The sequence below is a fragment of the Arachis hypogaea genome, chromosome 3 (genome assembly GCF_003086295.3).
Source record: "Arachis hypogaea cultivar Tifrunner chromosome 3, arahy.Tifrunner.gnm2.J5K5, whole genome shotgun sequence".
Classification (NCBI taxonomy): domain Eukaryota; kingdom Viridiplantae; phylum Streptophyta; class Magnoliopsida; order Fabales; family Fabaceae; genus Arachis; species Arachis hypogaea.
Window position 1 is genome coordinate 139557509 of NC_092038.1, and position 12548 is coordinate 139570056.

At 35.7% G+C, this 12548-nt stretch overlaps 1 protein-coding gene across 5 annotated transcripts; it reads right to left on the reverse strand.

Annotated features, from left to right (window-relative positions):
• Positions 1-788: 788 nt before the first annotated feature.
• Positions 789-7357, reverse strand: LOC112734584 (tetrahydroberberine oxidase). 5 transcript variants are annotated; one of them, XM_072228821.1, is made up of 4 exons: positions 6804-7083; positions 5663-5822; positions 5022-5145; positions 789-3750 (listed from the first exon to the last, which is right to left on the reverse strand). In XM_072228821.1, exon 4 carries the CDS (start codon positions 2611-2613, stop codon positions 1012-1014), a length of 1602 nt encoding a protein of 533 aa, XP_072084922.1. In that variant the 5' UTR covers positions 2614-3750; positions 5022-5145; positions 5663-5822; positions 6804-7083; the 3' UTR covers positions 789-1011. The 5 variants fall into 5 exon arrangements, 4 of the variants coding, with proteins under 4 accessions (XP_072084922.1, XP_072084921.1, XP_072084923.1 ...); XM_072228820.1 differs by having other exon boundaries at positions 5663-7357; XR_011878046.1 differs by lacking the exons at positions 5022-5145; positions 5663-5822; positions 6804-7083 and adding an exon at positions 4004-4051 and having other exon boundaries at positions 3266-3451; positions 3573-3750.
• Positions 7358-12548: the final 5191 nt, after the last annotated feature.

Genomic DNA, 12548 nt, shown 5'->3' on the forward strand with positions numbered 1-12548 from the left:
TTCAACCAATAAATAAATATCGTGCGTTGAATTTGAATTTAGTGTAATTGTGTCTTTTTAAATCAAAATCCTTCAGTCGGTTTTGTGACAAATATTGTAACAATTGAAAAGTCTTTGTGTAGAGTATACATTTTGTTTCTTAAGATTTTGAAAAATTTTAAAAATATTTTTTATGTTTATTTTAATTTCATCTTTAATGTTTTAATCTTTAAAGTTTTTTTAAAATCAACATATAGTCTATATTGTTGAGGCGATACAAGACATGTCTTTTTTGTTCTTTTATAATTTACATTTTCAAAAAAGAAACATCCGAAGTTTTAAAACATTTAGAACTCTAGAGCATCTATGATTCACATATGAGATAGTCTTTCTTATATTTACATTTAAAACGTTTATAATAGCAAATTCAATATGAGATTGTCTGTCTAATATGATTCACACATCCCATGTGCACTTATCAATTATACTGAGCAACATAATGGCAATAAGTTTTCTCTGTTTTAGACCTTCCAACCTAACAAATTGCATATAATTGTTAGTAATTGTTCATAATTATCTTAAGCTTTTCCTATCTTTCTTCTAAGTAGGAGTTTATGCGCCCTCAAAATTGTTGAAGCAAGCCGGATCACAATGTTTATCCAGAATCATCACCAACTTGTAAGTAATGATTATCTGCATAACCATTTTATGATCACGGCTAAGAAGCTAATTTGGGATTTCAATTAAGAGTTAGCACTGCCAGAATATTCCCAAGCTCTTCCACTCATTTTGATTCAGGATAAGAAAAATTTAGGACACAGTAAACATATTTTTTCATTTTTATAAATAACCATCTTGAAGCTCTCAAGGTCCTCATGCAAAATATATATTAGGCATTGAAGTAGCCTCTGAAATAATATTGTTATGGAAGAAGGACACCCTCCATACACTGATACACAGAAGCAAATGAATAAAGCAGCTTATTTGATTATATATGCTGCTGACATTCCAAGATTTTAGATCTTACATTATCTATTTGTGACTCTTTGACACGAGTGAAGGTATACTCTGTTCATACCTGAAGAAATTAAGAGGATCAACCTTGGTCTTCACATGTGCCAACCTATTGAAGTTGTTCTTGAAATACTTCTCACCCCAAACGCTAGCTTGCTTATAGCTTGTGTAGCCATTAATGTTATTGACCCCAATGTCAAGATCTCTATAGTTGACATATGCAGCTCTAGGGGACTTTGAAACAAACGGTTCCATATAGCTATATAGCCTTCTAAGCCAATGGATGTTCCTTTGTGCGGCTTCATCCCCTTCTTCCTGCCAAAAAACTAGGTAAAGAACTAAGCACAAGTTTCCAGATCTGTGTGGAAATGGAAGTTCAGACTCAGAAATCTCATCCATTCTGCCCCCAAAAGGAAACAATTGCATAAATACACCTTTGCCCTCATCTTCATTGAACAGTGACCATATTCCGTCTAACCCATCTTCAGGAATGGGATGTCTCAAATAGTCAGATTTTGCTTTATAATTAGTTTGCACTGAAGTTGGATTTCTTTGCAGCAAATAACTAAGGGATCGAGCAACTCTAATCATGAAGACAACCGATTCGATCCAGCTCATCTCGGTATAATCTTCCTTGACCAAACCCAATTCTGGGAAGCTTTCTTGCATCAGGGGAATGAGTTGATCCTTACCTCCAAGAAACACGGCTTCAAATGTGGCTTGTGTTGTTAACTCTCCCTTTTTACTTGAATTCACCCTTTGCAATATGAGATTAATGGTTATGTCCTCATGAATTTTACTTGCCACAAGCTGCCACTTAAGAATAAGCTTAGTTGCATTCTGTTCTAATGTTCTTTTAACTCTGAATACTGTTACGGTTGATGGAACTGAAACTAGTTTGACCTTCCATGCTAGGATGACTCCAAAGCTTGCTCCACCACCACCTCTAATGGCCCAGAAAAGGTCCTCACCCATAGCTTTTCTGTCAAGAAGCCTTCCCTTCACATCAATCATGTGAGCATCAACTATGTTATCAGCAGCAAGGCCATATTTACGGATCAAGAATCCATAGCCACCGCCACTGAAGTGTCCACCAACTCCTACAGAGGGGCATACACCCGCTGGAAAAGCCAGAGTTTTGCTTTTCTCATTGATTCTATAATAAAGTTCACCTATAGTCGCCCCGGCTTGAACCCATGCAGTTCTTTTTTCTATGTCCACCTCAATTTTTCTGTACTTTATGAGATCAATGACAACAAATGGAACTCGAGAAGTATAGGAGATGCCCTCAAAGTCATGGCCACCACTTCGGGTTCGAATCTGCAAGCCATGGCGTCGGGCACAAATTATGGTGGCTTGAACATGGGAAGCATGCCGGGGTGTCACAATGACAAGGGGTTTAGGGGTTGTTTTGGTGGCAAATCTATGGTTGTGAACAGAATACTTGAGTATAGATGAATAGGAGGAATTGGTTTTGGTGTAGACAAGCTTAAAGATTGATGCGGAGTTATGAAGTTGAAGACACTGAAGGAAGTCTTCTTCAGTATGAGACACACAAGACACGAATGAAAATAAAAGGACAATTATGAAAACAGTCAAATGTGGTCTTGGGTCCTTCATTTTTGTTGGTGTCTGTGCACCAGAGTTATTGCAAATTCAGAAACACCACTCTACTGCTTTTTAAATTGACTGCTTTGTCCCAAAATTTAGCACTAATATCAGCTGAATTTTTCTAATAAGAAAAGTGAGCAACATAAATGATCACATGTGTTGTATAAACACAAATGACCTCTAATACCGCTTTTTACATGACATTGTGAAATCCTGTTACCTGATCAAACAATATACTTCTTTTTCTATTTTTAATTTTCCATCAGCTTTTGTTTATGACACGCTTATGCTTCCTGTGAAGGGACATTGAGAGCTGACTGCACTATGGAGTTAGTGGTTTTCTTTCCTCTCTGCCATTCTTACGAAATTACCGTCCAAAATGTGTAGATAAATAAAGTTAATGATAGCTAATGCATAGTTGTATACTAGCACAACTGCGAATAGGATTGGGTAAGCATAATTGTATAGACAGCTAATAATTAAGAACTTGAACAGTTCTGAGAACTTATAAATTTCAATTATTTGGTAGAAAGCTATATGCATTATTTAGTCACGTTCATCACGATGTTGGATCCAGCATCAGCATGATGCTGAAGAGTGATAGGAGCAAAATTTGTACACCACTAAGCAGAAAAGATTTATATAATTAACAGCGAATGAGTGGCATTAATCGATGAAGGAGTAGATAATTAGAGAGAGGACAAACACAAACTACCCCACACTGCGAAATCCAGCCAACAGAGTTGGTTAACGTACCTTATCAAGAATCAAGTTGGGCCAACCCAAAATGATGGCAAAAGAGAAAATAAAGAGTAGTGTGGCCTTGAGTGGGGGAAGAATGTGCCCACTGTGAACAAGGAAAAGAATAAAAATAAATAATCTAACCATGATAATGTGAGAGTTGGAACTGTTATTCAAATGGAGTGTATTTTTATCCTTTAGTGATCTTTTCAGGTGTTAATTTTTACCTTGTTCCTTTGGTTTTTGGACTTTATGATCTACTATCTTCGGCTTCTCTTACATCTCTTAGCTATCAAGGGGGAAAAAGAATGAATACCTTCCATGAATTCATCCAAGTAGCTATTTTCTGAATTTCTTCACCCCAAACTGCTCAGCCACCCAACTTTCACAGCTGCAAGACTTCATCTGCAACATAAACCTACATCAGAAACTTCGATTCATTCATTAACAACACAAATGTCAGACAAGTATAGCAAGTCTTGCTCATACAAAAGTAAAACATAAAGATGATAAAGTAAACACAAACGATATCGTTATCCTTTAGTGACTGAAACCGAAAAAAAAACACATAGCCCTCAATAAATTTTGAATTAGGACTTATTAATCTGAGAATTTCACAAAGAATATGTAATATGGAGTATAGACATATATAACTCACAAGTATATAACTTAGAGAAATAAGTGCCTCAACACAACAATTGGAAAAAGATAATATACATAATAAAAATATTCTAGAAATAAAAATTTGTACACCACTTTTTCTCTATTCCAATTATCTACAGTAGATAAGTATATTAAATTTTCAAACAAAAAGACAACAAAAATAAATAATATCTTATTGTTATATTATTGAAGAAGTTTCTTAATAAAATTTTTTAATTGACAAGATAAATATAATCCCCTGTTATACAACTTTTGAATGATACCAATACAAGACATTTAAAACAAACATAACTCTTTATATGGACCAAAAACAAACAAAATAATGACAAAAACTTAAAATAAATGGTTATTGAAATATATTTGGACCTAAATCAAACTTCTATCTATAAGGGTCAAATCTAGAATTGACCATATTTGCAGAAATAAAAGAATAATCAAGCATCATTATTATTATTATTACGGTCAGTTAGCTTTTTGTTTTGTTTTATGGGTTTTAAAATTGGTCAGGTTATTTGTTTCTTTCAAATATATGACTAAATTCAATCCATTTAATGCTTCAAAGGAAGTTTAGACTAATTGAGCACCTCAATCATACAAGTGATAATATCGCTTTTGGCTTTTGCACCTCAATCATATTAGCCCACATCTAATCATTCTCTATAGTTTTTTATTATTGAAGGACTAAACTAATGACAACTTTCTTTAGAGTGCTAAATTTATATCACCTATAACTTTTGGGTATCAAAGTGATCGTTTGCTAATTACTCTTTTTTTAAGACAAGAATTTCATTGAGACTGAGGAGGAAAATCAACATTTAAAAAAAAAAACGAAAAACAAACTTGATATTTCAAGTAATTACACACTGTCAATAACTTGTCTTTGTTAACTTGTCTTTGTTAATACTGAATTCACTTGGCTCCCGCAATTAAATAATTTAGAAAAGATTGCATCAGAAATTCAGATTACATTAAAAAAAAAAGAAGATAAATAAATAAATAAATAAATAACTTACAGCTGCATTCGGTAACTGAATTAATGGGTACGATCAGAACATCACTCCAATCTTCTTTCTTAGACAGTTAGACATGGTTTTACTTCATCAGATTGAAGCATCCTCTCCAAAACCTGATCAATGGCTACATCAATCCGATAAGATAGAAAGTTAAAATTAGAAATGTCAAAAAGAAAGAGATAATATGTTCAGTACATTGTTTATGGCCACTATTCAAATGCAGTTATCCCTGTGTATCCCCCTCCTCACCCCAAAGTCGTTTCAGAACTCAGTTGTTCTGAAATTTTTACAAATTGTTATGTTGAGGTTGAGCAGCAACCCTTAGGAAGCAGTGTATCATATATCGTGTTTTAATGGGGGCAAAAGAAAGGCTAATTCAATAAAAGTTAGTACAGAAATCAAAATCAATAAGCAACTTCTCAAGGTTATTCTAAATAATCTCCAAAAGTTCCAGACATATTATTATATTATAATAATAATATGTGCCATAAAACAACAATTTTTTTTTTTTGAAAAAAAAGTGCAAACATCATTTTAACAGAAAAGAAAAATTGTTTAAATTCAGATTGACATTAGATCAACACACTTTTTTCTCTATTGCACACACCACCTTCCAAGTAAATGAAGGAACAAGAACATACCCCAAGTTGTGAAACCGAATACCAAGCCATACTCTGCATTTGACCAATCACTTATTGGCAGTAAAATCCAAACTTCTTCAGCCTTCATTTATATACCCCGAGAGGCATCCAAAACCTCACTTAAAATCATAACAATCTCCCCACTTGTCTTCCTTCATTCCTGGAAGTGGCATTTTTAAATCATACAAAAACAATGCACAAAATCATTCACCTACACAACTAAACAAAAGAACAAAACAAAGTAGATTCTTTTCTAGACATTGAAAATCATATTTGAACCCTAACTACTTTGTAATTTCAAACTCTTTTAACTAAAAAAAAAACACTAATGCCAAAAGTGCTTCAAGAATTAGCCTGTATGTGCCACGAGAGCATTCTGCGAAACCTTCCGCATCGAAAACTTCCGGGAAGCCAAGCCATGCGGGAGCGCCATTTGCGATTTGGAAGGTTGGAATCGTACAGATGAAACAAACCCCTCAGGGTTTTGGAATGGGTTCTGATGTGGCTTCGGGCGTCGGTTATCGGGGGCAGTTTCCCCCATCGCCACGGCGGTAACGGTGTAGGTACATTCGCGGGAAAATGGAAACGAAATTGCGAAACGATAGTGACAGTTGCGCAAAAAAAAAAATTAAAGACGAATGTATTGAGCAAAACTGAATTATGGAAGCCCAATAAGAGTCCAATGTGAGCCCATTATATATGCTGTGGTTAGCATCTATCTTAAGCCCACTGACTCTTTTGAAGACATGGAACAAAGAGGTGCTTAGGGATGTGTTCAGAAGAAAGGAGAGAGTTCTTAGAAGATTGAATGGGATACAGAAATCTCCAGAGTATGGCAGCATCAATTTCTATACCGGCTGGAGAAAGAACTCACGGAAGAATTAGAGGGAATATTGAAGCAGGAGGAACTCCTATGGCTACAAAAAAGGCAGCTATGAATTACAGAGGGTGATCGTAAAGATTTTACTTTACAAAAACTTTGATAAGAAGAAGGAAGAACCGTATAGTTAAATTGCGAAATAGTGATGGAAAATGGTGTGAAGATATAGAATGTCTCAAAGGATTAGTAATAAAACATTTTGATGACCTTTACACTGAAGATCAACAACAAAGTTTTCAACTAAACACTACACTCACATACCCGCTTATGGAGAGCGAACACTTGGCTATTATGGAAGCTAATCTCAAGCATGATGAGATAAATAAAGCACTGTTTGGAATCAGTTCCCTCAAGGCCCTAGGTGAGGATGGATATCCTGCTCATTTCTTTAAAGAGAATTGGAAACTGGTGCAGGAAGCGTTTTGCTCATATATCAGGTATTTATGGCTGAATCCGGAAGCTATTGCGGAGGTTAACCAAACTTTAATTGCTCTTATACCTAAAATTCCTCAGCCTGAATTTATTACACAATTTCGCCCAATAGCTCTATGTAATGTGGTATATAAATGCATTGCAAAGATCTTAGTTGCGAGAATTAAACCCACTTTAGCCACAAGGATTGCCCCTAACCAAGAGTTTTGTGCCAAAAAGAACTATACATGATAATATTATTATAGCCAAAGAGATGGTTCATGACATGAAGAAGATGAAGGGGGAGAAAAACTTTTATGGCTATAAAAATTGATTTTGAAAAAGCGTATGATCGTATAAGGTGGGATTTCATTCGGAGGAGTCTTGAAGAATTCGAAATTCCACACCACCTAAGACGCATTGTAATATCTTGTGTTGAATCTGTGTCTTATAAACTCTTGTGGAATGGGTGCAAATTGGAGAAATTCCTTCCAACTCGTGGCATAAGACAAGGAGATCTCTCCGTATCTTTTTGTCATTGTAATGGATAAACTATCACAACTCATAGAGGAAAAGGTCAACGAAAGAAGTTGGAAACCAATGAGGGCTGAGAGACAAGGACCAGCCATTTCACACTTGCTTTTTGCAGATGACCTTTTGCTCTTTGTGGAGGCTTCTACAGATCAAATGAATGTGGTAAAAGGGGTTTTTGAGGAGTTCAGGCTTGCCTCAGGTTTTCAGGTGAATGTTACAAAAATATCTATCTTCTTCTCCAGAAATGTGACAGGACAAACTAAAGAGGAAATAAAAAACCAAAGCAGTTTTATAGAAGCAGATTGCTTGGGAAGATACCTCGGAGCGATGCTAACCAATGCCCGAAAAGGTAAAGAGAAATTTAAGAATTTAATTGATAAAGTAGCAGGAAAGTTGAAGGGTTGGAAAAGTAGTTGTTTATCTTTTGCGGGGCGGATAACTTTAGCCAAATCCGTTATAAGCCCTTCTATGAACTTTGATATGATGCATATGAAGATTCCAAAAGGAATATGTTATGAAATTGAAAAAATGCAAAGAAAATTTGTTTGGGGTGGTGATATGGAGAACAGAAAGTTTCATGCTGTTAATTGGAACACTCTTTGCCAACCAAAATATTTGGGAGGATTGGGATTTGTTGATTAAAAATTTTAAATCAACTTGCATAGATTAGAATTTTCATGAAGCATGGTTAAAGAATTGAAGAAGCAAAGTTTGAGTTGAATACAAATAATCATCAATTGGTTAGATATTGCTAGAAGCTAATATTGGAAGCTTGAAGATTTTCTAAGAACATTCAAGAGAATTGCACAACTACAACATTCTACAACATTGAAGAAACTCAAAATCAAATTGAATTGAAATTAGAAGATTATGGAAACAACATGAATGCAAGTTGAAAGAAGATTCATGAAGCCAACTCATAAAATGGTGGTCGTTACAAAATTGATTTGTGATTCATAAATTATTATTTTAGTAGAAAACTTTGCCTATATAAAGGCACATATGCCTTATGTATTTTGTGTGTTCAATAATGAAATGTGTATGTTTTGAAATGTGAAAATTCTCTCCTTTGTTTTATGAGTGTTAGTGAGTTTGAGAGATGAAAAATATGATAGTGTCATTTATATGAGTGAGTGATCCTAGGGCCAATTAGTTGTGGGTATTATACTTACATTTGGTATCAGAGCTGGTTAATACAGCGTCTGGTGTTTGAGAATTTGTGAGGTGTGAGAGAGTTCTCACATAGTTGTTTATCATAGAGTCGGTATGGCAAACACTTTTAATATTGTGTGGTTCGGTCCCAAGTTAGATGGGAAACTTGATTATAGTTATTGGGAGACTTTGATGTCTACCCATTTGAAGGCCCAAAACCTGTGAAATTTTATTGAACCGGGTTTGCAAGAAGGAGCAGATGTTGCCCAACAAAGGAGAGATCAATTGGCGCTATCTCAAATTCATCAAGGAGTAGATTATACGGTGTTTGGCAAAATAGCAAATTCCAAAAGTGCAAAGGAAGCATGAAACACGTTGAAGCTGTCATACAAAGGCGTAGATAAAGCTCAGAAAGCAAAGCTACAGTCTTTGAGAAGAGAATATGAAAGGTATGAGATGTCGAGCTCAGAAACTGTTGAGCAATATTTTACTCGTGTTACAGATCTTGTCAATAAGATGAGAGTCTATGGAGAAGATATGCCCGATAGCAAAGTGGTGGAGAAAATTCTTCGCACCATGCCGATGAAGTATGACCATGTGGTGACTACGATACTAGAGTCCCACGATATGGATACTATGACGATTGCAGAATTGCAAGGAACCATGGAAAGCCACATCAGTAGAATACTGGAGAAGTCAGAAAAATCAACTGAGGAAGCCCTGAAAAGCCGAGTGAATTTCAACAACGTTGCAGAATCAAGCCGTACACAAGAAGGACGAGGTTGTGGTTTCAGTTTTCAAAGTAGAGGTAGAGGAAGTTTCAGAGGTAGAGGTCGTGGCAATTACAACCAAGGAAGTTACAATAACTTTACACCACCTAATCAAGGAAGAGGTGGAACGAATTTCAGGCCTATCAACCGAGGAAGAGGTCGAGAAAATTTTCATCAAGAAAGAACCAATTTCAACTGTTTTCATTGTGGAAAGTATGGACACAAAGCAGCAGATTGCAGATTCAAAGTGATGAATAATAATCAAGCACACGTTGCAGAAAATCAGCATCAAAATACTGATAACAATTCGGGTACTCAGACTTTATTTTTTACAAGTAATTCAAGTGCTGAAGATGAAAATATATGGTACTTGGATAATGCTTGCAGTAATCATATGTCTGGTAGAAAGGAGTTATTTTCTTCATTAGATGATTCAGTTAAACTATTATTGAAGTTTGGTAATAGTACAAAGATCCCTATTGAAGGAAAAGGGCACATACCAATTAGATTGAAAGATGGTTCTCTGAGTTATATTTCTGATGTTTTCTATGCTCCTGAACTTGATTACAATTTACTGAGTATGGGGCAATTATCTGAGAAGGGATATAAGATGATAACTTATCGTGGATATTGCACTGTATTTGACAACAATGGAAGGTTCATTGATAAAGCAAAGATGACTTCAAACAGAATGTTTCCATTAAAAATTCAACATGTTAATCCCTCTTGCATGAGTTCTGTGATACTTGATGATAACTGGCTGTGGCATATGCGGTTTGGGCACTTTCATTTTTCTGGCCTAAACTACCTGTCAAGAAAAGGACTTGTTTCTGGTCTACCACGGATTCATATTCCCAATTGTGTTTGTGAGATTTGTCAATTGGGAAAGAAGCACAGAGATCCATTCCCTACAGGAAAGTCTTGGAGAGCTAGAAGATTACTTGAAATTGTGCATTCAGATCTCTGTTCTGTAGAAGTTCCAAGTAACGGTGGTAGCAGGTATTTTATCACTTTTATTGATGATTTTAGTAGATATACATGGGTATACTTTCTGAAGCAGAAATCAGAAGCATGTGATGTCTTTAAGACATTCAAGGCGTTTGTCGAAAAACAAAGTGGCTATAAAATCAAAATTCTCATAACAGACAGAGGAACAGAATATCTTGCATGTTCAGAATACTTTAAGCAACACGGAATTCAACATCAACTAACAACTAGATACACTCCTCAACAAAATGGAGTTGCTGAAAGAAAGAACAGAACCATCATGGATATGGTCAGGTGCATGCTCAAGTCAAAACAAATGCCTAAAGAATTTTGGGCAGAAGCAGTCACAACAGCAGTTCATATTTTAAACAGGTGTCCAACAAAAAGTGTTCGTGATAAAACACCAGAGGAAGCTTGGAGTGGAAAGCAGCCTTCCATTCATCATTTCAGAGTCTTTGGGTGTATTGCTTATGCCCACGTACCAGATCAATTAAGGAAGAAGTTAGATGACAAAGGCGAAAAGTGTATCTTTATCGGCTATAGTACAGACTCAAAAGCATACAAGCTATACAATCCAGAAACAAAGAAAGTGATCATCAGCAGAGACGTGACGTTTGACGAGAAAGACATGTGGGACTGGAACACAAAGACAACATGACACAACTGAACAACCAGCATCATCTAGAAGATCGCAAAGAGAACGAAGACTACCTGCTAGATTAGCATATTATGAAGTTGGCAATGACAACGATCCGTCCGACGAAGAAATCATAAATTTTGCTCTATTTTCAGATTGTGAGCCATTGAACTTTGAAGAAGCCTCTAAAAACAACAATTGGAAGAAAGCAATGGATGAAGAAATTCATGCCATTGAGAAGAATGACACATGGGAGCTGACAGATTTACCAACAGATAAGAAGTCGATTGGAGTAAAGTGGGTTTACAAGACTAAGTACAAACCCAATGGTGAAGTTGATCGTTTCAAAGCAAGATTAGTTGCAAAGAGATACAAACAAAAACCAGCTCAAAATAAATGGAAGATACATCAAATGGATGTTAAGTCTGCATTTCTAAATGGCACTTTAGAAGAAGAAGTGTATGTTGAGCAACCTGCAGGATATGAAGTTCTTGGAAAAGAAGATAAAGTTTATAAGTTAAAGAAAGCTTTGTACGGGTTAAAACAAGCACCAAGAGCATGGTACAAGAAGATTGATTCTTATTTCATTGAGAATGGTTTTAGAAGATGTCCGTTTGAGCATACTCTTTATATCAAGTTCGTTGAACCTGGAGATATCTTGATCGTGTGTCTTTATGTTGATGATTTGATCTTTACTGGCAACAATTTGAAGATAATTACAGAATTCAGGGAGGCTATGATAAAGCACTTTGAAATGACAGATATGGGCTTGATGTCTTATTTTCTTGGCATTGAAGTGGTTCAAAGAGATGATGGTATTTTCATTTCTCAGAAGAAATATGCAAATGATATTTTGAAGAAATTTCAGATGGAGCACTCAAAACCAGTTTCTACTCCAGTCGAAGAGAAGTTCAAAAGCTTGATTGGAAGTCTGAGGTACTTAACTGCGAATAGACCAGATATTGTGTTTGGAGTTGGTTTGCTTAGCAGATTTATGGAGGAGCCTTGTACCAACCATTTGCAAGCGGCAAAGAGAATTCTTCGATATATCAAAGGTACTTTAAATGATGGAATTTATTATAAGAATACTAATGAAGTAAACCTTGTTGGCTACGCTGATAGTGATTGGGCCGGAGATATAGAAACAAGAAAAAGTACTTCAGGGTTTGTATTTCATCTTGGTTCTGGTGCAATTTCATGGTCGTCAAAGAAACAACCAGTAGTAGCACTATCTGCAGCAGAAGCAGAATATATAGCAGCAGCAAGTTGTGCAACACAAGCAGTTTGGCTAAGAAGAATTCTTGAGGAATTGAACGAGAAACAAAATACTCCAACAACAATATTTTGTGATAACAAGTCAGCTATTGCACTTTGCAAAAATCCAGTATTTCATGGAAGATCGAAGCATATTGATATTCGGGTTCACAAAATCAGAGAATTGGTGAATGAAAAAGAAGTTGTGATCGAGTACTGTCCAACTGAAGAACAAGTTGCAGATATATTTACAAAGCCATT